At 40.3% G+C, this 27,309-nt stretch overlaps 2 protein-coding genes across 3 annotated transcripts; both read right to left on the bottom strand.

Moving 5' to 3' along the window:
- Window positions 1-1,566: 1,566 nt before the first annotated feature.
- hoxd3a (homeobox D3a) lies at window positions 1,567-21,275 on the bottom strand. Of its 2 annotated transcripts, none has more exons than XM_033617832.2 (4): window positions 20,956-21,275; window positions 5,804-5,863; window positions 3,635-4,193; window positions 1,567-3,262 (listed from the first exon to the last, which is right to left on the bottom strand). In XM_033617832.2, the coding sequence occupies exons 3-4, from the start codon at window positions 4,089-4,091 to the stop codon at window positions 2,511-2,513; spliced, it is 1,209 nt and encodes a 402-aa protein (XP_033473723.1). In that variant the 5' UTR covers window positions 4,092-4,193; window positions 5,804-5,863; window positions 20,956-21,275; the 3' UTR covers window positions 1,567-2,510. The 2 variants fall into 2 exon arrangements, with proteins under 2 accessions (XP_033473723.1, XP_033473724.1); XM_033617833.2 differs by having other exon boundaries at window positions 3,650-4,193; window positions 20,956-21,273.
- Window positions 11,540-15,343, bottom strand: hoxd4a (homeobox D4a). The gene is made up of 2 exons (XM_033617838.2): window positions 13,928-15,343; window positions 11,540-13,510 (listed from the first exon to the last, which is right to left on the bottom strand). The coding sequence occupies exons 1-2, from the start codon at window positions 14,394-14,396 to the stop codon at window positions 13,212-13,214; spliced, it is 768 nt and encodes a 255-aa protein (XP_033473729.1). The 5' UTR covers window positions 14,397-15,343; the 3' UTR covers window positions 11,540-13,211.
- Window positions 21,276-27,309: the final 6,034 nt, after the last annotated feature.

The raw sequence follows: 27,309 nt of genomic DNA, 5'->3' as shown, positions 1-27,309 counted from the left end.
AAAGGATAAAATCTAAAACTCCATTTGCTCCATTTGGTGCCACAACTGTGAGACTTTTAGTATTTCCTACATTGTGTGGTAGCCTTTATTTTCCCATTAGGGTTAATTGTTTATTATTGGAGGGAAAAAAATCATAAATTATGTTCTTTTTTTTCCAAATTCAAAATTTAAATCTTCAAATGAGAAAGATGTTTTATTTTAGATTAAATAATGTGACTTGTTTCCATGCATTTTCATTTTAATCTGTATTTTTTATGCAAAATAATGCAGATCACATATTTTTTATTAAATAAAATTTTATTAATATTCAGCTTGATTTAAAAAAAAGAAGAGACGTTTTTCAGTCAATTTTCCAACTGTTATTTTGTAAAGAGTATTATTCTAAAGGCTGCATAAATGCCTAGTGCGGTGCAGAGAGCTACAGTGGGGGAGATGAAAGAAGAAAGAGCTCACCCAGGGTTAAAATGGCCGCCATCCACTGAATACTGAGGTGATTTGTGGCCCATTGTAGCAGCTCTAAGCCAAAATCCAGGAATAATTCTATTATGAAATAAAATGAAATCAACTTAAAAGCTATGTTATTAAATGAATTAGGTGCAGAGTTGGTTTCACTTCACTGCAGGCAGGCTGAAACTTTTTGGGGGAGCAGTGTGTATGTGGGAGCTGTGAGAGGATTTAAAGTCACTGGTGATGATTTCATTTGCTTTGATGCGCTCTTAAATCTGAGGATGTATCATCTCAGAAAATGTGAACACAGAAGCTATTTTTTCTTTAAAAAAAAAAAACTCTCTCCCCTCCACCATTAAAGATTGAGGCTGCTCGGTTTGAAATGTGTTACTTGGATTTGGAATGCAAATGCTTTGTTCAGGAGGAGGAGGGATCAGCGAGGAGTCTGAAAGCGACGAGTTTTTGATTAATGAGCTTTGAAATGGCTCTCCAGGAGCAATAAAGGATGAACTGCTCTCTCCCTCTCTCTCTCCCTCACACACACACTCACACACACATCCATCGTTGCATCATTTCCAATGTCAAAGCATGTTTTTCCTTCTTTTCCTTTATTGTCACCAACCCACCATCAGAGTGCACATATATTTTTTCTAACTTCCACTCCACCAATTTATGAAACATAATTCTGAATGTGTGTACCGATCAATTAGACAGCTTTGCTCTGTAGCAAAATGGAGCTTATTGTCTCGTCCCAGCAGATATGAAGGTAATCATGTGGCCGATTCTAAACAAAAAAATAGCTAAGTGACATGTGGAAGATGCAATAAGCCCATAGACTCACTTCCCTCGTCCCAATGAAACATCAATAATCTCCAGAGCCTTTTAGCCCGCTGAAATGCATTTTGCATTGGATGCATAGAGCCGTCTGATGAGTTTTAGATATCCTGGTGTCTAATTATTGATTGGCTCCCCCTGTTTGGACCGTACAGTAGAGCTGCGGAGTCAATAAGCCTCCTCGGTACTGTTACCTGACAGTGTCACTGGGAGGAATTCAAATAATCAGAATCACAGTGCTGCAGGGTGTTTTGGGGGAAAAATCAACAAAATGCAATAAAAAAATACAAGTTTGAGCACTTTATTTACAAAATGTTAAACACAATAAAATATAACATTTCAATATCATTAGGGTTTCATAAATTTATGGATATCCAACTGAATGGAATAACAATGGAAGACAAATAAAAAATAGTAATGGACTACACAAAATGACATGCTGGTGTGTATAATATTTCATACTTCGATAGTCTACGTTTTGCTTTAGGTTTGACACAAGATTAACCATGGACATATAGTGGTGTTTATACACTCCTATCAAATGCCCCATTTATCCCAGATTTACAATTAGAAATGCTCTTTTTTCAACAATACACTGCGAGTCATAGCATTTTTCGAACCCTGTTTTGCCAACACTTCCAAGTGCACTGATCTGTCCAATCTTACAAAAAACTCCACACTTATAAATACTCGCATAGAAACGATAAATAATGTGCAATACAAAAGGATTTAAATAATAAATAGGCTATATGCTAGTACGAAAGATTATGCCAAAAAAATGATGCGAAATAAATAAATAGGATGCCCGTGAGGAGAGTGAGATCCTACAAAAACAGACGCAAAATTCCCTAAAAGTCCTTCTCTCTAAAGGTGAGCTTCTACTTTCATGATCTACAAGACTTACCTTCAAGTAACGGCATGAAATATTCAGTCAAAAAACTGCGCATTGCACTTGAGAAAATAAAAACAAAAACAAATAACCAAAGAAAAGGAACAACCAGTCTGCCTTTGCGCATCCCCAAATATTCAAGAGAAATGGACAAAGCTGTATTATTTAGAAAATAATTACACAATAGCATTAATAGTAATATCAATAATACTGTAATAATACACACGACTCGCTTGGAGTGTCGTTATTAGACTAGTGAGGTAATAAAAAGAGCGCAACATAATTTTGGCACACATACACACACGCACGCACGCACGCGCACACACACAGAAACCACATATTACAAATGCGTGAGTTTAGGCGCTTCCTGAATCCTTCCCTGAGACGCTTGGTGAGAGGTGAGGTCTGTGTATGTGGGATGGGGATCACAGGGTCCATGATGGTGGTTTCCTGGTATCTGAGCGGCACAGCTGTAGTCCACACTGGTGGATGAGGGGTGGGGAAGATGGCCGAGGTTGAACATGGGGCCCGAGGCTGGCATGGAATCAACAAAATTCCCACCCACATAAACGGGGCTGCCTTGCAAATTGGCGTTGGCAAAGCTGCCGTTGCTCTGCATGCCGTGGTGCTCGTACTCGGAGCCCGGGTACCTCTTCTGTTGCGGGATGCAGCCACCCAAGGGCGCCGTGTACGCCGCCAACCCGTACATGTTTTGCTGGGGTTTGGCGAAGGACGGGGGCGAGGGCGCGTCATAGCTGAGGCTGTTCACGTTTTGGAGCTGACCAGAGTATCCAATGTGATTTGGGCCACTCAGCGGCGGGCTTCTATCCGGGGAGTGTCCCAGGGGAGAGTGCGCGAGCCCTTTAGACTTCTGGTCCTTTTTGTATTTCATCCTCCTGTTTTGAAACCAGATCTTTATTTGGCGCTCGGTGAGATTCAACAGATTGGCCATTTCCACTCTCCGAGGGCGACAAAGGTAGCGGTTAAAGTGAAACTCCTTCTCCAGCTCCACAAGTTGCGCGCTGGTGTAAGCAGTTCTGACCCGTTTGGAGGCTGGTCCCGGCGGGCTCTTCTCATCACTCACCTCGCCACCTGTGAAGAAACAACAGCATCATTTTAGCCTCTTTTGCAGCCATTGTTTTACTGATGCAATCATAAGTAAGCACAACAAGGCCCAGTCCACCTCCTTCCCATACAGATACAGGTAGATTTCGTGGGTGAAGCTGGGGATACTTCTCCCCAGTATTTGTAACATGTGCATTGTCCTTTAAATAAAAACATGGAAGCAGGAGAGGACTTTTATTTTTAAAAAATTAAAGACATTAACACCATGAATTGATGCAGAAATGGCACAAACTGGCGCATAAACATTCACCAGAATGCAGGAAATAAAAATCTGGCAGTGGACCCCCAAACCCCCCAAAGTTGAAATGAAACCTACGCCCTTGAGGTATACACACGCACCATCATGGTCTCTACCTGCACTGGTGCAGTTGTTGCTCTTCTGCTTTGAGTTCTGCCGGGTCTCCTTCATCCAGGGGAATATCTGCTTGGTGAGGGTCGGTGTGGCAGTGTTGGAAGCGCTGGATGGGGACTTCTTCTTCTGGGATGCATTGCTGTTGGAACTGGGAGAAGATGCGGACAGTGGAGGTGCCTGCTGCTCCCCAATACTCGTGGCTTGGCTACTGCTGTTGCTTTGACTGCTGCTTTGCCGCATGCAGTCTCCGTTCAGGTCACTGTCTTTGAGGGTCGGTGGCCGGACAGCAGAGGTCTGGATGGGACACACTGAGCCCTGGTAGTCATTGTCAATGCTAGAAGCAGGGTAGGACTGATGAGCGGGGCCGTAGTTGTAAGAGTCTGGTTTGGGGAAGGTGTAGCCTCCAAAAAGTCCAGAGTTATCGTAATATGTTGCTTTCTGCATTTTGGGGATTCAAAGCCAACAAGCCAATGAAACTCTGTCCAATGGCATGGATGTTGTTTATTCACGTGATTGGTGTTTCCCACCGTTGCTCCAGTCTGTGACCTATACAGAGAAATATATCATGAGGACACACATGGATAAGGCCTACACTCATTACAGCTCCAACTTCTTTAACACTAGCCATTTGAGATTTAGGGTTTAAATCCACAATAAACTAGGATAGTCACTCTGCTCTGCCCAGTATTCATGCTGCTGGAGGCTGCAGCAGCTATTAAATTAGAAATTACCAACTGTCTCTGCGCTGTCTATAGCAGTGATGCATCTCCCAGCCCCAGATTTGAGACTCATCTCTGGCACAAAACAGTTAAAGTTTAACTTGCGTTAAAAGGACCCTCTGGGAGGCTTTAGGAGTCCCTCAGAAATAAGCTGAATCAGCATTTGACACACACACGTACACACAATACCCTTTTCACTAATCACAAGGCCTGACAAAGCCCGTCATGCATTGTTCCCTGCAGCAGAAATATAGCCCACCAAGGCCGCGCACATGCGTTTGGATCACTTGTTTACGCACGCAGGAAGCTAAATACTCATCTCCTGCACCGTTTGTTATTAATGTTAGTATTAAAAATGTGGGTGATAGAGGTGTGTGTGAGCAACTGTGTGTGTGTGTGAGAGAGAGAGAGAGAATGAGAGGGGGGTGGGGGATGGGGGAGTTAAATATGATATTTCATTAGCCTTTACACATGCCTTAACCCTTATATTTTTGGTTGGTTGGCTGGTTTTCTGTGTTTTACCCATCCATGCAACATTTCCCTTACTTTTAAATAATAATATTAATAATTAAGAAAAAATGGATCTATTATTTTGGATATTTTTAAAAGCAGCCACATTTATTTTCAGAATATAACACAGAAACGCGCGTCAGCATTTGCACCACAAGTTGAAACACAAATATCAAAGGGCCCTGTACTGTATGTTGGTGGCTCGAGGAGGTGCAGCCTGCGCCGTGCATAACAATTGCACCTGTCAGTGTGGACCGCGGCAAAATTTATGACCGCAAATGTTATGGTTGTAAACGGCCTCAGAGAGGAATGAAAAGCAAAACAGTCCTCAAGACTCGCAGCCCTCAGAAGTGTAAAACTAAGCGTAGGAGGAAGGCAAGGGAAAGAATTTCATAGTCGGCGACTTCTCCCATACAAGAGGCTCGGTTTATAAACGGTGCCTCCAGTCTGGCTGAGCGCGAGGCTGCAGCCAAACACCGAGGTGAAAGACTGAAGACATTTCTGCTGGGTACAAAGAGGCAGGGGATATAGGTGAATACGCATCGGTTGGTGGTGAAATGGTGAAATTCTTCCTGATTGTTAAGGCTTTATAATTTGCATGTCTTTAAGCTATGTTTTAAAATAATGTAGCCTAAACATAATGTTATTTTTTTTTGTGCGTAAAACAGTATTAAGTGTGCTGTTGCTCATTAGGCCCTATTCACGCGGACGCACAATTGGACATACTGGAATGGGACTCCGGCCTGCGCAAATAATTACCCGTACAGGCGAAGTTAAAGTCATCCCTCATGTCTGTGTTCGTGATTTAAGCCTCCTGTGAAACACTGTGAGCACCGCTAATATGTTGCCTAATAACAAATCACCCTTTCACCTTGTTAGCAGTTGCTCTGTGTTGTCCACTCCCTTCATTAAAGAAATGTTACTCACCGAAATCTGCGCAAATCTCTTTTATATCCCTCACGCATTCATCACTGCTCCCACCTCGACCTGGAAGAGAAATAAAATAAATGGGTCTTAACATTAGAATTTTTTCCTCTGTTAAATCACAGTCAAATATTGGCTGCAAATTCGATGCATACAACTATAAAATAAAGATTAATATCATCAGGCTCAGTCTTTTCTTCCACGTTTAAACAAATGAGCATTAAAAATTAGTAATTTAATTTAGCTAAAATCCCAAAATATATTTTAATTCAAATTATTCCAGGGCAAATAATTATTTCATTTTTTTAATGTATTTATTTGGCTTGTTTAATTTTGCTGCAGTGACCACATATGACATTTTTTTTCCAAGTCTCTGCTTGCAATGTTTGAAAGAAAAAAGTCCTACATGTGCACTTTTGCCACAAAGAGCCAGCCCAAATATTTAGCAGTCATAAGCTTTTTTAGGTGACCTTTGGGTCATTTAGCTTTAAGTCAAAGTTTAATGAACAACGAGCAGTTTGGCTTCAAGTAGACTCAACTCTCAAGTAAATTCAAAGCAGCTTTTCAGCGGTGACTGAAACAGGAGAAGCAGAAGATGCTTGACAGACGGCGAGAAAGCAGAAATTAAACCTCAGGATATTTTCGGTGATTTGTTTTTTTTTAACGTCTATTTCCTGCTTGTATCTGAGGATAATTACTTAGAATATAGCTGTGGAGATTTAAGATTCCCTTGCTGAGGAATACGTGTTAAAGCTGGTCGATAATCTGCGCCTGAAGTGCTTTTTGAGCACACTGGGTTACTAGTAGCAGACATGGCCCTCTTTTCACACAACAGTGTTTTTCGCCTACGCGTTGTTACGGTAAGTTTGGTGCACACAATGGGCCGGACTCAATGTGGAGTGTTATTATCCCAGTTAGTCGTTTCTCCTGGTTAGCCCTTCAAATGCAGCTCATATTTCAAGTTAAACAGCACTCCAGAGGCGTTTTATTGTTGTTGGAAATGTTTGGCACATGCGAGAAATAGCTGCAGCTGATAACAGTTTGATAATACTGTGTCACTGTTGTATGGAGGAAACTGCAAGGTTTGGTTTTTGCTGGAGAAAATACGAGCTCCTTGCGAAATGAGAAATCACCAGTTGCTGGAAAATGTTTTGTTTTAATGCTGATTTTGGTGAAAAATCAGCTGCTATTGCGCAAATACGCACGAGCATACATGGAAATGTTGTGCGCATAAATCAAACCTTAATACACATAAGCAGAATATGAGCAAAATTAGGAATAATTATATTGAAATATAAAATAAATAACCTTTTATTGTAGCGATTCATGCCCAGTATTTAGTCCCAACATCAAATTTTAAAAAAATATTCACGAGTTACAATTATCCAAATGCAAGTGAGCCAAAAACGCATCCAAAATGATATGAAAATTAAGCATTTGCCTTTATCCTTGTTCACTATCCAGTCCGGTAATCCTTCAAAATATCCAATATGAATTCATGTATAATATAACGCTGCAGGTTAACAAAGCCATACAGCTGAAACCACATAAATCACGGCAAACGCCAGTGTGACGATAAGACAACAAATTAATGTGATTTACGATCCAAGAGTCAAAAAGAAAAGTTCCTCTCCTACTTCTTCTTCCCTCCGAGCCGGTTTTCATCGAAACGTGAAATCAGCTGAAAAGCAGCAGGGGCAGCAGCTCGAGCTCAATCTGTCGATAATATTTGAACGCGCTTCTTCAAAAATATATATATATTAGAAATAATGAATCTGCTTTTGAGGAGGTATGGCTGTGGACTCCATATCCGCACGCTCGCCGGCTGAGAGCGACATTAACAAGCATCAGCTCCTTGAGTGGAATAAATCATATATATTTCCTTGCATTATATTAACCCGTGGTTAAAGGTTGCTTTCTGCCGTGCGATTGCTTACCTGCGAATCAATTCATCATAAAGCAGCTTCCCTCTCAGTCTCAGCTCCTTTCCACGCAGTCTCTAGAATAAATCCTTCACCCTTTGTCTGTAGACAATGCTGTCCTAAACCTGATCTTGCTGTTTTTCAGACATTTCCATATACCAGTGGAGACAGTATTCCCGAAAGAATGGAAGGACTCGCATTCAACTACCAATAAAAAGCGCACAAGGTATCCTTATTCCAGAAAAAAAAAATCCCTGGCAATCAATCACCCATTGAAATATACAGGAATTCAGAAAAGGGATAGGCCTGTGCACATTTGGAGCTAACATTAGGGTTTTTTTGGGGTGTTTCGGAAGCTTTGTGGTGACAAATAAAGGCGCTGCCTTAAGATACAAGCATATTTGTTCACGTGATTGTTCTCTTCTACAACCGAGCCTTACCTCACCAATCCATTTTGATAAAGGGTGGCGTTTATTTCCTCATCTCAACTGTGTGAAAATGTTCCACTGCCTATTTCTTTTCATCTCCTCCTGAATTACAACCCGGCTGCACTTCAGTATTTAAACACGAGCATCATATTATGGGCTGTTGTTAAGGTATCAATAATAAAGATTTACACATTCTCCTCCTCTGTTAGAGCAGCTACAGCATCTACAGTGCAGTGTGTGTGCGTAGGTTGCCATTGTGAATTTCTCTGCTTTTTTAAAAGTCACAGCAGCTTTGTAATTTCCTGCATTTTGTGCATTTTCTTCTCACTTGTTTTTAAAAAAGAAACTGAGTTCAATTTCACAGCAAAGCGCGCAAACTGGGCCTTAAACGCACCACGGTTCTGTATTTTGAATAATAATGTAAAGCAATACTATTATACTTTCTATTTATGTCCTGTTTGGTCGCTCGGTAACTGCGATGATGTGCTTTCTTAAAAAAAAAAACATGATTTATGAAATAAAAGACATGTGGTTTTCTCTTCCAGCTGGGGCTGGATTGTATTCAAATAAACCACATTATCATCTTTTGTTTGTTGTGTCTGTCTTCACACACTGCCTCAAACAAAGAGTGGGAGAGACATGTCTTCTCCTGCATTGTTTTCAATACCAGAAAGAAAAAAGAGGAACAATGGCACCGTTTGATAACCAATAAATAAATATATTGGGAAAAAAAGACTAGGATGGATTGGAAGATTTGGAGCGAGCGTCGGCTGCTTCAGCGGTGGGTTATCTTTGCTGAGAAGAAGGAGGAGGATAAGAAGAAGAAGAAGAAGGGATGCAGGACTGGTAGCGTCGCAGCATATGTTCAGAGGGTAATAAAAGTGAAAGATTTACAGTTTTCGCCCGGCCCCCCAACAGCCTCGCACCCTTTCAGGAATTACTGAGAATGATTTACAAGGAGGCAGAACTGTCAGCCTGTGCCCAAACTTCCACGACTTCTTGGAAATCAGAATCAAATCATCCCCCACTCACACTGAAAACAGTAGAAATACACCTCTGTCCTCTCAAGCACAAAGCAAAAATAAACTATTATTTATCTTGTGCTGAAAACTATAAATCAAGATGCTCATACTTTGCAATTTATAATTTCAATACTGTTTCTCTTTTTTAAGAAAAAAAATATTGAGTGACTTTTATATTTGCAGTAAATTGGTAAAAATCTGAATTAAATTCTGAATAAAGACTCAGTGGGCCCTGTGGAGGGGCCACATTGAGCTGTGTCCGAAAGAGCATTTATTCAGAGCGAGCACCCATAAATATATGTCACTGCCCTTTAGTTTTTACCATTTATCCTATCAATTCCTCTCAAGACTCATGCGTAAACAGCAAGCTGCAAAAATTCTACCATTTCTTACATATCTGCTAAAAAAAAGAAGACATGCACACAGCGACTAACCACAGCATATACAACCCTGCTCAGAGCGCACACATCAAAGACAGCAATTTATCAAATATCACGACATTTGATATCGTCATTTCCCAGCTCGGGCAACATGAAAAATGCTGAAATATTTACCTACCCAAGCATCCATCGGTTCGGATGTGTTGCTAAAGTACGGGGCTACGCTTGCGCCGGGTATCGGATATTATTTTCTTGGGGGATCTCTTCAGTTTTCAAGTCTGATAGAGTCCTTGCGATTAATGACGACGCCGTGTTTCTAGGGGGACGTGCTGCATTAATTATTTAGACAATCACGTGGTCGAGAATAGAGAGCGGAGTGGTATAGTCTCTGGATTATATCTCTGAATGCAGACAGCGCACTTTAATATATCTTAGGGGGGTTGTCTGGCTCGGAGAGGCTTCTGCGAAAACAGCTGGAAATCAAATATGGCCGGATGGAGAGCAACGACGTTGTATTCCTGCACTGGGTGCAGTGTCATTGAAAATGGCACTGCCTTTGGCTCCCATTTATTGCTGTTCAGACATGTAGGTCAGTGTGGCTACACACTGTACGTTGTAGTAGGCTGCTCTGACCTGATAATTACTGGGGGGGGCTGTGATAGGATATGTTTAATTTCAATTCATGTTTTAATATCAGGCAGCAAGTTTGATATGAAATGTTTTTTAAATGCAAAATAAAAAATAGCATTCTCTCTGCATCTTAAAACTAGTGATGTATATGAGGTAGGTTATTTGTCCAATTGTGCCAATAACACCTCCCCTCCCCTCCCCCCACCCCCCTCATCCCCCCCCCCCCTCCCTCTCCGGCTCATCCTCTCTTCAGCATCTATGTGCAGATCATTTATGGCAGGATGGTGGATTGGTAGCATCACTTTGTCTCAGCTTCTCTCTGAAATCCATATGACACACGCTCCTATTTTACGCATACACACACAAACATATAAGCGCCATGTGCGCGCCTCTAGGCCCCCGTGCGCCCCGGTGGGGATCAGACAGTGGTCACTGGGGATGAAAACACTGCTGAGTGACTGAAGATTGTCTTTCCACATGTCCGTTTATGGCCACTTGTGTTTGTATCAGGGCTGATTCTGCAGTGTGGTGGGTCGGAGGTCAGTGTAGCGATGGGTCGTATTCAATAAAGGCATAACTTGTGAAGCATGAGGGAGTTTAATATCAAATATAGAGTGGTTTATCATGTGTGTGTGCCTGTATTTTAAAAATATTTAGTGATAAATGTGGCGTAATGTGGGTTTGGAGCAGCACCACCGCCTCTGATAAACTTTGCATGTGTCAGTTTGAATCTACGAGGCCAGTAAACTTCATTTGTGTTTCTATTATATAATAAAGACTCATGTAACTAATAAATATTTTGCGATATTGACTCAATGCAAAGTCTTACAAGAGAGCAAAGCCAGTTTTTATTGAATATAATCACCTTGAAAAGCTCCACTCAGAGCTTGTGAGTGTTTTTGCGCAATCATGCGCTTCTTTCGATAAGAGCCAACGAGGCTGAATTAAGGCTGGAAACTCATTCTTTATGGTATTTTTAAAGATATGCCACACTTATAGAAGACTAATAATATATTTATGATCGTAAATTCCATGCCTGACAGGAGAAGAGGGTGACTTTGCCCATGCAGCGCACATTTGGTGCATTTGTGGATATTTTGTGAAGGGGGCTGTGGGTCCATATGGCTCCACACGCTTGTTGAGAAATCTTTTCCCACCAAAAGTGATCCTTTTGAAAACGGCGCAAAAGGACTGATGCTAAATAACCCAACAAAATATGGGAATAGAATACAAATTTGAGCAGGAAGGATTTTTTTAAAATACGTCAGTGGGCCCGGAGAAATTTATTTCCTCCAAATCTAAAGTATTCTCCTCTGATTTTTTTCCCAACCTCGCGACAAATTGCTCTCTGCAGCCATTTAAATGCATAATCAGTAGAAATCTTTATTTTCCAATATACTTCTCGCATCTCAATACACAATACAAGGTAAAAAGCATGTACAAAAATAAAACCAAAAAGATTGCATATTGACATGAGACAAATGCACAAACCAGAAGCTTTTTGGGGGCTGAAAAAATACTGTTAAAACACGTGTAGAAACTATGGAGATTGACGCACTGACTCTTGCTTTGAATGCTTTGGTTTTTTAAGTGTGGACAAAAAAAGCCTCCAAACCAAAGCGAAGAGCGCCTGGGAGAGAAAATGCTGCTTGTCCGGCGGGTCAGGGGTGCTGGGGTCAGTCCTTGCGGCTGAAATGTGTCCCCTGGATGAACCTGCCACTGCTGCTTTTGTCGACCTTCGGTTGAAATACCTTTTCAATCGTCTCGTGGTGAAGACTTCACAGAGAAGACCTTCTTCGTACTGGGAGAGCTTCTGGGCTTTTTTTGTTTGTTGTCCGAGGACAATGACGGTATAAAACAAGAAATATCTGTCTTGAGACGTGACGTGAAAGCCCCCCCTCGGTTGTGTCAATGAAAAACTAGAAGATTCCCACATGAACTAAAGACTAAAACTTCTGCATAAAGCCATGCTAATGATCCACAAGAGTTCAAACATATTTTTTTTAGATTAATTAAAGTTTAACGAATTAATTAAAACTGTATGTGTGCTATACGAAAATTTACACTTTTTAAACAAATAAATAATGACGTAAAAAAATCATATCAAGAAAAATAAACAATTATACTCCTAAATATTCTGGATTTGATTATTTCCGATGAGAAACATCCAATATTCATTTTCGATGCCATGCAGGAACAAATGATCTTTCATATAAGATTTCCAAATGGCACGAGAGAGCCTCTGAAAATGTACACTGTTTACAAAGATGTCAGGAGAGATTTATAAGGGCACTCAGAATAGTATGCACACAGGAATGTCTTGCTTTTGGGAATAATATTTAGGCTAAGAAAATTTCAAAGCTTTATTGTACAAAATAAATTAAAACATACGAGTCACAAAGAAACCTGGAGCTGAGAGATTCACCGGGGTTTTTGCAACTTAACGAAAGTGTGTTTGGCGTGCTCTAAATGCAAATAATGGTTCCTTCAAGTATATTTATATATATATATATATATATATATGTTGTGCGTTTAATGTGAGGTTTCAATAGCAGGAAAAACTGAAATATCCTTTGTGTGTGTGTGTGTGTGTAGAATTTGAACCAAGGGCTCTCCTGCTCTGAATAAAGACATTTCAATCTTTAAACCAGCGTGAATCCACGTGAGAAGAGCTGCAACACTTTTGTTTAAATCCATGAAATCAGCCGAGGTTGCTCATTAAATGTCCTCAGGTGGGTAAACGTCCAAAGGGAAAAAATAAAGGAAAGAAAAAGAAAAGTTTCGATGTTTTTGTCTCTTTGAGGAAATAAAACAAGGAAGAACTTTCAAACATCTGACTTATAAAGGCTGATTGATTTTCTGACTCAGTCTCGAGTCAACACTGCTGGGGTCTTTTTTGTTAAATAAAAAATAAAAGGCTAAAAACAACATCAGTCCATGCAGAAGTCAGATGCACCCTTTTGTCTTTTTTATGTACAGTTTATTTCTAAAAAAAAAAAAAAAAAGGTGCGTGACACCTTCCTCCTCTCTTATAATGACGTGATATCAGTCTGGTTATCCTTCTGCATGCTCTGCAGATGGCTGGAGGTTGGTGCAGATCTGCCCTTGGTGTTGGGGAGTTTGTGATCTTTCTTCCATTTCATCCGTCTGTTCTGAAACCAGATTTTGATCTGCCTTTCGGAGAGACAAAGAGTGTGGGCAATCTCAATCCGTCGCCGCCTGGTCAGATACCTGTTAAAATGAAACTCCTTTTCAAGCTCCAAAACCTGCTGCCGGGTGTAAGCTGTTCTGGACCGTTTGGGCTCAGATCCTGTGTAATCCGGGTTCACTATAGGAGAAAGAAAACAAACAAGGAGGGAGAGAAAAAAGTCATCAAATGTGGCCAATGCAGCATGCAGGAAAAAACAATACAACAAGAGGCGTCTCTCTCCACACACCCGGGGCGCTCAAACTTTAAGAACAAGCTTCAAGGAAGCGAGAGCAGGAAATAATGAGTGGGTTTTAAATGAATTTAAGCAGATTTGCAGCAGATTTAAGCACCATTATAACCGGTCAATATGTGTTTTCAGGAGCTTTCAGGCGCTCACCTAGCGGCCTATTTCCTGAGCTATAAAAATTTATGACTTGTGTAATTGGCGAGGCCTTTCAAAGACTCCCATAAATATTACACTGAATGATTTCTAAAGTACAGGTCTCAGTTGGTCCATAAGAGAAGAAGAGGAAGAAGAAGAAGTGGAAATCTTACCAGTAGTTACGTGGACTTTCTTCATCCAGGGGTAAACTACTGCAGGCTGCTTGGACTGTATCCCATTTTGGCTCTTTGTGTTTTGCTGCTGTCCACAAGTCCGGGGTCCGGCCACTTGGACCGGGGGCCCCTGCTCAGTCTGTGCGCTAAAAGGACTCGAGTGGCTGGATCTCTCGTGCACATGACCCCGTGGCTGCACTGTGGAGTCCTGCACAGTGTTGCAGCTGAAGGGCTGCTCCGTGTAGTTTGGCCGTGGGTAGATCCCTGGATGCTGAAAGTCTGTGTCCTGCGATGGACTGTAGTAGTCCGAGCCCTGCTCAGGTATATAGTTATTTTGTGAATATTCCTCGCAGGGAGGAAATTTGGGATCCACATACTTAGAGTTCACCATATACGAACTCATGGCCATTAATTTCTGAAGGTAGAAAATACTAATTTTTCTCGAGTTGTCTTTTTTTCCTCCCTCCATAAAGCCCTCCTACTTGGTGTCAACTGAATAAAGTTAGCGAACCATGTGACCAGATCGGCCAATAGAGGTGATGCTGGTCCATAAACGGGTAAACATACAACTAAAAGCAATTTTATCTAACTTAAGATACACCAAAATTACACCCCGGTGGCGGAAAAACAAATATTGCAATGAAACATCTGCGTGCGCATTTTGGATAATAAAAAAGCATGCTGGGAAAATAAGAAAAACACACATAATTCAGAATGTACCCCAATATTTAACTTTAAAATCATATATTTAAAAAGAAACATGAAACCCTGGCTGCATTTAGAGTCGATTTATGCACGCAGATATACAAATATATCAGTTTCTAAGCTCTAACGTGGAGGCACGGTGTTCAACAGAGAAACCAACAAAAGATACAAAAAGCCCCATGGCATAAAAGCAGCGAATAATGACTGAGGACAATTGATGGACACTGTCTTTGTCAAGAAGGGGTCATCCAAAAGTTACACGAATCTCATCACTTCATCTGCTCCCATCCCTTTGAAAAAACTGTCTCTGAAGCCTATTGGCCAGCAGCAGCAGCCTCTGGGAATCAATAATGTAGAGACACAAGCGACCCACAGGAGGAAGAGGCTGCAGCTGGAGCGTGCACTGGCTTTCTTTTACTTAATCCATTTTGGTGTTTAATTCCAACATGACCCTAGATATTAATAATCCCTAATTTTCCTGTGCAACATTTTGCGTCAGATTTCCTTTACAGCATATAGAGTTACAACACGCCCTGAGCGCCTCTTTGTGAGGTATGTGCTGTTGTCAGATCTCATCCATAAGCCAACACTGTCACTGTAGCATCTGACAGCACGTCATGCACCAGACTCATGATCATAACAATAATAATAATAATAATAATAATAAAGATGGCGGATAAGTCGAAGTTTTTTCATCGACCATATACTCCCCTAGAATCGAATCTGTGATTGTGGTTTTATGACACAAATTCGGTTCTACAGGGTATATATAGACGACGGCAAGCCCACTTTTAGCAAGCATAACCACAGCACTTTATTTGCAGGGCACTTCCAAGCCAAACAAAACACACACTGTGGCTCACAGAAACAAAGTTACACGAGGAAATAAGAGGCAAGGATCACAACCAGATGGAGTTAAACACACTCTGCAGAAGTCATATTACAGGCTTTGATCATATCAGAATGTCTCACTGTATTCAATCTCAACTTTTACGCATTTTTCTCCCTTTGAAGAAGCTTTTCCTCCAGATTTTATAATTTCCCTTTAACGCTTTTCTTTTGTACAAGCATCTCATTGAGTTTAGGTCAAAAGTCAAGTCTGCAAAAATGAAACTGTAGGCCTGCAGGCGGCTCCTGCGCAGAGATATTCCTGTCAGTTTAGCCAGTAAATGACAAGCACAAGCCACTGAAGGAAAATACCAGTATGTCAGGTCAACCCAGGTTTCTGCGCAGTGTGTCCTCTTCCCCAACATCACACTCCCAAGTTCAGTATTAGAACAAACAAACCTTCTTCAAACACATAAATAACTTCTCACTTTTCCAAGCTGCCAGCTTGTAATCACAGATAAGCATTGGTCAAATACAGAGATAACAGTTAGATCCTCGCTGCCTAATAAAGGGGAGCTTATCAGCACAAAAGATGAGGCGAGAGGCCACCGAGGTCAAACTAAATCATTTACAAACTTATCAAAAAGTTCAATTATTTTCGCTGCTGGTGACAGCTCAAAGGGTGCAAAAGTTTACCAATTCCCCGTCAGCCATTAACTAAAGCACCATGGCGGCTACTGCACGTCCCTCTGAGACATCCTTACGCATGAATTAAAGCTGAGGATGATCCAAAAATGGCCAAGAGAGGCTAAATATTTTTTAAAAATAAATATATTAATGCAGTAATTGAATCTAAATATGTTCCCTGACTATAGAGCCCATAGCAGGAGCAGCCTTGAATTCTTATGGTGCTGATTTCAACAAATTAAATTAAAATTAAATTTGTTTTGAGGCACATGTGGCCAAATGTGACACAGGGGTCACATCATGGCTCTGGAAAATCTTGCTTAAAGATTGTGGCACACATTCAGCCCATGTTTTCTTCTTTAATAATAATAAAAAAGGCACATGGGGACATTTTTGTCTAACTGATATTTACCGGAGTTTGCATTTTATTGTAACGTCTTGACTTGAGTTACATTTTCAGCTTGATTCATTCATTTGGACACGTTGAGAGAATACAGGCCTTTAAAGGGTGAAATTAAAACAGAGAGCAGCTAAATGATTATTTTACATGTCTTTATACGAAATAAAATCTCACCATGACGCACATCTAAGCTTTAATCTCCACTCTGCAAATTTACACTCAAATTTTAACCAGAACATGTAATATTCGTTTCAACTGCAGCTTAAAAAGAAATTATAGAGTCTGCAAAAATTCGTTGTTGCACTTCACATCTCAGTATTAGTTACATAGACAGCCTGACCTGTCTTTCACCTTCCTCTGATGGACCTTCAGACGGGTCAAAGCCGAGAATCACAACAAAAGAATGATAAAGTCAGCGTTTCCTGACAGCTTGTGTTAAACCAAAGGCTAACTAGTCCAGCTTGCGCCTTTTTTCATTTTAAATACGAGGTGTTTGACTATAAAAAAGCTCCACATGGAGCGTTTGGGAGCAACAGAAAACACGAGGCCTATTTAATCTAATAATCGGGCGAAGGAATGGCGCGTTTTTTCGGTGCGTGATAATACAAAATAAAGGTTAAATTCCCGTTCAGCGTTGTGTTGAATATTATTAAACATTATTACAATGGATTTCTAAAAGTGGAAGAGGAAATTAATAATTTAAAGGCCTGCAGCAGGAATGGCCTAAAGTGAAAAAAGCTGCAGACTTAATGTGAGAAAACCTTTGAATTATTTTTTTGTTGTTGTTATCTCAATGCTTGTTTTAGCTGTTTATTAACTTTAATGTGGTTAAAGCAGCCAAGCTCATTTTCTCTTGTGAATTATGAAAATTGCAACATAATGACGGCACATATTATTTTGATGAGGCCTTTAATAATATTTCACCTAAATCGTCAGGAGACTTAAAAACAAAACAGACAACAGGTTGATTCTCCGCCTCCAAGCAAACACCAAACCCCAATGCTATCAAATAACTCCATCATGCAGCACTGAATCAGCCCAACAACATGAAGAACACCATACGAAAAAGCATCGATTGAGTCTTAAGAGGTTTAAAACCAAACTGAGCTCAGTAACAACATTAAACACAATTTCCTCCCCGCAGCATCATCATCATCATCATCAAACTATCCCTGCTCGTCCTGAGTGCGCACTGTTGCCGCTTTTAGAGGCAGGAAACAGTACAGCCCGAGCACTATGCGTGTGACATCACACGCCCATACCACGAGCATAATGATAAAACACAGCTTACCACAGAGACCGCAACACATGGCACACCGTGGAACAAACACATCCACGCTGAAGAGTAAAAGTCAGCCTGGTGTACACGCTCCCTGCCAATTCAAGCTCTATTCCAACCCATCTGGACGGTCTTACTAATACACAATGAGAATTATATTTTGGCTTGTCAAGTCCCGGGCCATAAAACAAACTTTAATGGCATCACGTGTTTCCTCACAGCCACTCACAACACCGCGCAGGGCCATAAATAACCCTCAAAGTTGCACTTACTCAATAACGACGATTACACTGATGTGCACTGAGGAAAAGTCGCAGAAAGGAGGAAGGTGGGAGGTTGTAACTGCCATGATAGAAATGGGAACAGAGGTGCACTGGGACAAAATAGAAAATACTTTATATTTTTTTATTGGCACTGCAGATATGTGCAGGCCTGTACATTACTGATGCAATGCTTGAGCAAACAACAAATCCCAGATCCAAAGATAACTGGATCTCTGACTATTACTACTAATAATACAACCTGTTATCCACTTATTCAATTAAAAATATATATTTCTTTACCTCTTCATTGGACAAACCCGATTATATCACCTTATATATCATTTTACTGAACGACCCTGATCCTAAGTGTTCACAAAAACACCAAACATGCACCACTGATTTCTGCTCAAATACATTTTCTCCCCAGTGAACCTGACACAATAAGACTGATGTCATTCATTCTTCCGGGCCAATCCCAGAGTGCACAGCAGCTTCGCTCCTCCTCTCCCTTTTTCCTGTGCAAACTGCAGAGGGGCTGGTGATGTTGAGGTTTGGATGGCTGCCACTGTGGGGCAGGTATGATAGATGGAGGAGCATCAAATCAGGTGCTTGTCACTTTTTACATGCATGTCCTCATAAAAAGTTATTTCCCTGGAGATAATTTGAGGCTGGAACCTCTGTGTGACCTCCTGGGTGATTTAGCTGCACTTGCATAGTCCCTGCTGTAAGTTGGTGCAGTGTTCGCTGTGGTTTTATGGGTTGCATGCATTTAGATGAAGTCATTTATTTTCAGCTCAATCAGCTTTCATTCATAGTCATCATGGGGAGGATGCCATGTGCAGTCTCAACTCAAGAATCTGTGTGAAAGTGATGAAATAGTTACCATCAGTGAAGCTAATTTATCAAAAATCTTTACCTAAATAATTCTTAGGTGACAAAACATCTGTTCTGTCTTTATAAGATCAATTAATGACACATTAATTTTGCTTTTCTGCATTTTAAATGCTGTTGAACACATAAAAATTCAGCACACCTCCAAATGCAGCATCTCGTCTCATCTGTCACCAAACTGATTTATTCCCCAGCATTACCCTGAAGATAGTGCATTTTCTTACACAATACTCCAAAACCACTTTCAAAAATGGACCAGATCACGTGACCACGCATCTCAGCCAATCACTGCGCACGGGAACCTGCTCGCAAAAGCCTGCTGAATGGGAGCAGAGAGGCAGAGCGTTGGGCAACAGCGCCTTCTGCTGGCATTTTAACGACCTCCCTCCTTTCCCACTGCAAAAAATGTCCATCTGTATAACAAGTAATTTCACCTTATCACATGTCTGGTGGGAATATTGACACAGATGTGCAAGAAGCAGGAATAAATTGCACTTTTAAATGCAAATTAGTGTATTATAATATTCATTTAGTTAAGTGAAGGTCTCTTAAAGCAGGTGATGCAACTTGATTCAAAGCATTGGTTTAATTAAGTAATTCAAACAAATGAAACTGCAATTATCACAAGAAATGTCATCCAAGGCTTTTGCAAAATTATCTTTTTGGATTTTTGGGATTAATTGAGATATATAGACTGAATATGAAACTGTGTGCCAAGCGAATATAGGCATGTATTGCAGTGTAGATGTTATAACTTACCATTAAGCAGATAAAGCGAAATAAATGCGTTGCACATGATGATGGTGATAATGATATGGGGGGAAAATCACTGAATAAATAATTTTGTCTTAGTGGAAAACGAAAAAATGAAATAAATGATATAAATAACAGCTTTTATACATTTTGGATTTCATATAACTTGATAGAAATAAGCATTTGTTCACAAAACATATCACTGTCACACACCAATCCGAAAAAAATCCGTTATCAGACTAGACTAGATCTCTGAGGGGATTTAAATAAGGGTGAAAAAGTGAGACCACATCCATTCATGGAAAGTGCTATGTGTTCAAATGTGTGCAGGGGCCTGTGGTGAGACATTGTCCTACATAATCACACACAGCAAACACAGAAATGCTTTAAGCTGTGTCCACAAGTCGAATTAGGAAAACACAGAGTGAAGCCTGTCTCATGTTCTCAGGCTTCTACTTGTGCCTGTCTTCCAGGGTCCATTTTGCCGCATTGCAGTGAGGCTGTAAATACTTTCGCAGCTGCCTGTCAGGCAACAGTGAAATACTGTCTTTGTTCAGTTGGCCCCATCTCCAGGCAGCTGAAGACGGCTATGAAAACTCTACTTCTGCTGCCAGGGCTTGCATATGTGGAATATAGCAAAGCAGATTTGCTCTGTGGCGCATTTTAGCACATGAACAGCATGTGAAAATATGGTTTCATCAGATCAGTGTGGTAGCTACAGACATGATGTAACTTCACTGCTGAACAGAGGGAAATAAAAAGGCGTGCAATTATATGCTTTAAGATGAAAACAAAATGGGGGATGTTTGGTTCAAAACATGGAGCTCTTTAGGAATTTAATGCAGCCAGTTATCTGCATCAACAAACACTCACTGGCTTCAAACACGAGTATATTTCTACAGAATAATCTTAAAATAAAAGGTATAAACCACAAGTATACATTTAATAATCCAGATTATTTCTTTTAAAAAAATCCCTTTTGATTCATGCAGCATATAGCAGTAAATGCACATTTACATCAGCATCATTACGCACATTTTCTGCGTTTAAAGTATTAGAAACTATTAATTTCCATCCTTCCAGCAACACATGAAAGCATCAAATGACCTGAGAGCCATTACCCTGCTGCTAATTTACATGACTAATGAAACAGGAAGCTGTCAAACTTCACGTGCAGACACACAAACGCAATTAAAGTCTCATTATCACGCAGAGAGCTTACCTATAGCCGAGAGGTAATCCATGCTTATTCTTGGAGCTTTACCTATGCGGTGCATTTTGATAAAGCAGTGAAGAGCCGGTGCTGCTGCTGGTGCTGGTGATGTGTGTATGAAGAGGTCAGATATATGTAAGAAAGTTGAAGCGCTCCTCACGTCATCCAGGAGAAAGAGCAGCGCAGTGCCGCAAATATGTGCTCATCAGACGTTTATGAAACGAATGCGATTTTTTTTTTTTTTTAAGAAACCCGACCGTAGCGTATCGGTTTGAACGCCATAGACGCAGAATGCAGTGGGAAAAAAATCGCTTGGGAAATCAGGAAAAGAGCCATGAAGACGTTTGCCTCTCACACATGACCAGTGGCATCCAATGACAGGCGATGGAGGCACATAAAAAGGTCTATTACCAAGTTGTAAATTGTCCTCGCACAAAAAGGAATTTCGACTGCTGCAGTTCTCCCCATCTTTGCGCATAATAGCACAAGCCCCTCCATGTCCTCTGGAGGAAAACAAGAGCCTTCTACCCCCCTTTTTCCTTCTATTACTCAATCATAAAATGGTGTATCTCAAAGTGCAGAGGAGCAGCCAGACTAGTTTTATCTTTATCATAATACAAATTCGTTAGCACAACAGAGAAAAAACATATTTGGATGTAAAATTTGTCCATTTTTCTTGAACATGTGGCAAAATCATGACGTAATGTTACTTTGTTGAGAATGAAAAGCGACAGTTATGTGTAAAAATAAATATAAGCTATTAGAAATCATGTCTGAACGGGTTTTGCGTGAAAAACTAAAGCTATTTGCATCAATGAACGACGACATTTTGTGCTTTTCTTTTCTATTTTTGTTTTTCACTACGCGGCCTAAAAGCACCAGCTGTTTACAAAAGGCAACATGATCAAACCAGCTATCTTACTAGACTCAATTATAGCCTACTAGCGTGTAAATAAAGAAAAATAAATGGAAATAAAATGTGTCTTCTTTAAAATATAGTCTAATAACCATGTTTGGTTCTATATGCGTTTTGAATTGTGGACATATTGCGCATAAGGCCTGCTGCTGTTACCCATAGATATGGAGACAAACAGGGAGAAATAAATGATGGTATAAGCCTACTATGACAAATTTTCCACGCTTCTGACCCCTCGACATTTAAAGGCTAAATATTACCAACTGTCGTCACGTCCATGTGTACGATTCTGCAGCAAAACGGAATTTGTTTCATTTCATTCTTGTTCATCTGGTTGCATGCCAGAGTCAGCACTGTGCGATTTATGGTCAGGCTAGGGCTCAAGCTCTGGTTTCCTGTCTTATAGCTGTGTGTGTGTGTCTGTGTGTATCTGTGTGTGTGTGTGTGTGTGTGTGTGTGTGTGTGTGTGTGTGTGTGTGTGTGTAGGCCAGTTCAAGAGATCAGGATTTGTTGCACCACAAAACTATGACATTATATTAATTCTATAATCCAGTGTAGTCCAGTGGGACATGATCCATTTCATATTGGAGGTAAAAATAAACAAATAAATAGCCTAAATAAATAAATAATCTGGATTATCATCGCTTTAGTCTCGGTGCAGAGATACAGACTGCTGTGTCTGGTCATTCTTCTGACATGATGTGAGCGTCTCTTTTCGAGGTCACTGATGAAGAGTTGCCACATTGTACTGGGTAAGCTGTATCAGCTCCAGTATGTGATTTGGAGCTGGACCAGTGCACTCTGAATGAATGATAGACAGACAGTAAAATCTAGCGCGCTCACTGTGGCCATTTCCTTTGATAAGGGAAACCAAATGGCGTCTGCTGCAGGTCAGCTGGATAATAACAGCCGCCGCACAAATCAGAATAGTTAAATAATACATTAAAAAAATACCAAACTGACCCAAGTTTAGTTTGGTGATTTAGTTAGTTAAATATAGGAACACATGTGGCCGGTGGATGGAGGCGGTAAGCTATAGGCCTACAGAAAGCTGTAACATTAGACACCTAGAGGACTAATGAAGATGTGGCAACCACCAGGACAACACGTCTCACAGAGCAGCAGCAGCAGCTCTCCATTTCTGTTTATTAATTCATGAGTCTGCTGGGCTTTTCTGCCTTCCTGTTCTCGTATTCCTTACTAATCCGATTTAAGTACAAAAATCCGTATTAGCTTTATTTCATACCAGTTAAATTGAAGCCAACCGTTGGAGTAAATAGTATGTCTATTGCATGTGTGTTTAAGTCCCCATAGTGCTTGTTTTTAGTTGAAAAATAGGCTGTTTAAAATAAAGACATTATTGTTGCTGAAGCGAATTTAAATAAGCAAATAAATCTGACACGAGCTTAAAAAAGAGAGGAGCCTTAGAGGGGAGTTTAGGATGTGGTAATGTGACATTACAGGCTCGGATTATATGGTTTATTTTCATCACAGAGATCTAATTATTCTGTCTGTGCGGCATAATTCTTCGGCAGTGAACCCAAATATGCAGAGGCCGTAATATCTAGAATATTTCTTTTTTTTTTTTAACATAATGGTTGCACTGACAATTGCATTGCTGCATGTTTACACCCCGCTCTGTCCATATCCAAGGACAGGGATTAAGAATTTAGTCATAGTGTCAATAACATGTCGCCTAAAAAAACATAAACCAAAGACTGATACATGCACACTAGCACTTCACACTGTCATTGCTTATTCGTTATACACAGTCCCAGATAGTCTAGCCTGTGATTCAACATGCTTTCCAACAGCACACAGAATAAGGTGTCACTGCAGCTCTGCAGCATCAGTGTGGACGATTCCACTCTAATGCTACAGTCTCTTTTGTTCCCATAGAAACACACTGTAGCACGTTCGAGTGTTTACAACATGTGATGTCACTATATAGAATAACTGCGTGTCAAATGACGTCATAGACCTCGATTGTTTTACATTTAATGTGATTTTCGTTGAGTTAGATTAAAGATAATATAATGTGGAATTAAAGTAGCCTGCTGGTAGTGGTGGAATGTAACTACGTATATTTACTCAAGCACTGTAGTGAAGTACAAATTTGAGGTTTTTGGTTGCTTATTGCATTGTTAATACATAAAACAATTATTTTTATTATTATTATTAGTTTATTACCAAGGACGTGTGGCATGTTGTGTCTCTCTTTTCTCTGCAATAATGATTTAATCAATTAATTACTGAACTCCTAAAAATAATGGATTTAACCATTTAATAAACACACGATTGTCCCATTTTACGTGAAGGTGTCATCGGAGGTCGGGGTTCTTGATGTGTTTTTGAAGGTCCAAAGTTTCTAAATTATTTTACTCGACAACATATTTTCTTCATAGAAATATAGCAGAGAAGCTCTAAATGTAGTACTCAAGATAGTCTTCAGAATTCCAGTTGGTTTTCTTGGTAATGTACCAAAAAGTTTCCCAAATTATTTGACTTCACCCTTGTACTTTACTTTCGGCTACTTGATCCAATGCTACTTTTTAGGCTACTTCAGAGGGAAATATTGTAGGCCTACGTTTTGCTTATCTATGGACCTATGTTTTACTTGATGCATTGTTACCATTGAATTAATATTAATATATTATTTTGTTTTAAAATCATCGTATGTTCTGTGCGTAAAATTGACCAGACTACCCAAAATAGCGCAAAATGCATAGTGCACCTCCACCAGCGACAACAGTGTAATGCTAATGTCCACATAAATGCATTAGTAGTAATAATAATCCAATAATGCAACAATAGTAAAACACTCACAAGAGTCAGAGTTTTGATATTTTATGTAAACTACATTTTGCGAAAAATACGAACTTGTAGCCTACTTATATTCTTAACGCAGGACTTTTACGTGTAATGGAGTATTTTTACTAGCTTCACACACACACACGGTCATGACTACAACCTCAAACATGTACATGTATCACACTTTCCCATATTGTCCTCTGAATGTATTTCTCTGAGACACTGAACGCAGCATACCGTTCAGCATTGTTGTGGAAAAGCCCGAACATTAGTGTGTGTGTTCCTAATCACTGACACACAGCTCATTTCCACAGCTATTATCTTCACACAGCCTCCACAGCAATCACACTGGACAGACAGTGCGTGGCATCTAACGGGGTGTAACATGACTGTAGCTAATGAACAGGGTGAAATAGCTGACCCCCACTCATGACCTGTGTGCAAACAGACACATGACTATGTATAGCCGTACAGTGAGAATGACTGCGTGGAAATCGGCATGTTGACAGAAATCCCCCCTTATAATCGCATCTTCCTCGTTATCAAAGAACATGTTTGATGCAGTTATTGTGTGCGTGTAAACAGCGTGTGATGAACGTCGTCATTCTGGGGTCAAGTTTCCAGCCGTGACAGTCACCAGTCCGCTGTGTCACACATGTAGGCCATACAGAGAGACGCAAACAATCAGTTCAACATTTACTGTAATTGCTTCAATATTCTGTGTCCTGTCTGAGTGAGCGCTGCCATTGGCTGTCAGTGTGTGATACTTTGAACATGACTACAATCATCAGGACTGGAGTTATGTTCACTTTAACTGTCGAGGACGCAGAGCAGGGAACACTGAGGGAGGCGCCTCTTGCTCTTCCTCCACAGACTAAATCAAAACACACCAAACCGCTGCGTTATCACCAAATACTGTCCATAATATCTAGAGAGTAAATGCCTAAAGCTTCATAGTCTGTGGGTTTTGCATTTGATAATGGAGATAAGTAGACATGGGCCTAAATTGTGTTTGCGCAAAGCCTCACAAAAACATTAATTGTGGTCCTTCTTAATTATTATTTTTAATTGTAAATATATTTGATCATTCTAATAATGGCTGACGTGCTTGTGTTAATTGTGTATATTCCCCTTGATACATGCGTTACCATTTGGAAAAAGAAATATCTATATAAAGACAGCCGTCTTCCAAAGGCCCAGTGTGCCTTGTCTGTGGTCATGATCACTCCGCTTTGTTTGTGTCAATGATTTCAACAAAAACACAAGTGTGAGCGTTCACTGTATGGGGGAATAAACAACCCAAGGCGCAGTGTCACATTGTCTCTGTTATGACTAGTAGCTCCAGAGTTCCGAGCTTACATATAAATCTAATTATTCAAGGACATTAAAAGCACCCAAAAATACGCAATTATACAATTTGATGTCGTTTAGAGGAGTGTGTGGCCTTTAAATGGACTATAATTGTTCGTTTTCGTCTGTAATGGTGCACTCAGCCTGCTCTTGTTCTGTGTCGATTGAATTTGGCTGCTCTTTGTGCAAATGTATGACGCACTGCTAAGGAGTGGGGTCTGAAAACTATCACGAGATTAAAAATAAATGTATGTTAAAATAGGCCTGCATGAAATTGGGACTTTAAATTTTACAAATGTTACAGAAGCCTGCTTCTCCTTTCTTCCTCTTCTTTCCCCAGTAACATCAGCTTGCGATTCAGGCCGGAAAGCTGCATTATTATCCATTATCACTGCTTAAAAACAGAGCTCAACACTAAATCTGGACTTTTACACGCTCACAATCCAAAAACATGCAGTTTTATAAAGGTTACCTAGAGATAAGACCCTACAGTAGCCTATAAAATGCACCTTTCATTTAAATCAATAAATCCACGAATGCATGTTGTATGGTATGGTCCATGTGCTGCCTACATGTTCCATGCGGTTGAATGAACCGCTGTGACTGAGACCAACAGACCAATATCGCCCTCTAGCGCTCTCATCACTTTCCCCAAATGAAGCCTGCAGCTCCAGCTGAGGTAAACAGATTGTTTTTAGTTCTGCGTAATTCGGGGGTTTTCCATGTGATTTGACCAGTGCTGTAAAAACTGTCATCACTGATTTATTTGCGCAAATTTAATAACAACCCAAAAATGAGCATGATGTTTTTTGTGTCCTCTGGTGCAGCCAATGTGAGGTAAAATTAGGACACATGGCCTGGGTTTAAATTTTCAACAAAAAGTAGAAAATCTCACTGGACACCAGTCAAAGTGAAGTTTTTTTTCCCATCGGTGGGAAGTGCAGGTGGTGAATAAACGTGACCATTAAGGTGGGGGGTGATTTCCTCTGAAACAATTCATCGACCAGACACCCTGTGGAAAAGTGTCTACATTCTGTTTGTCAGCAACAGACTCAAACGCCACAGCAAAAAAGGGGGTTTCAAAGGAGAGTGTAATTACTGGCCAGGACCATAAAGTCATTTAGGCCAGACGTCTAGCCATTTCTATAGCTTTATTGGAGCGAGGTTCTTCCTGCTTTAAAGTCATTCTTCGTACAAGTTGGACAATAAATTGGAAATCCGCCGCAACACCTCTCCCAATCGTAAACACTTTATTACTTCTACAACTTTTTGGAGAAAAGTGAAAT

Source organism: Epinephelus lanceolatus, chromosome 14 (genome assembly GCF_041903045.1).
Source record: "Epinephelus lanceolatus isolate andai-2023 chromosome 14, ASM4190304v1, whole genome shotgun sequence".
In the NCBI taxonomy this organism is placed as follows: Eukaryota; Metazoa; Chordata; class Actinopteri; order Perciformes; family Serranidae; genus Epinephelus; species Epinephelus lanceolatus.
Note: the sequence above shows the minus strand (reverse complement) of the source record. Positions and strands in the feature narration are given on the sequence as shown.

Excerpts from the sequence above, each read along its gene's own strand:
- hoxd3a (XM_033617832.2), bottom strand. The coding sequence starts at position 4,091 with ATGCAGAAAGCAACATATTACGATAACTCTGGACTTTTTGGAGGCTAC. Across the intron at positions 3,263-3,634 it reads TGCAGGTAGAGACCATGATG|GTGGCGAGGTGAGTGATGAG; the intron begins GTGCGTGTGTAT and ends GTTTCTTCACAG.
- hoxd4a (XM_033617838.2), bottom strand. The coding sequence starts at position 14,396 with ATGGAGGGAGGAAAAAAAGACAACTCGAGAAAAATTAGTATTTTCTAC. Across the intron at positions 13,511-13,927 it reads GAAAGTCCACGTAACTACTG|TGAACCCGGATTACACAGGA; the intron begins GTAAGATTTCCA and ends TTTCTCCTATAG.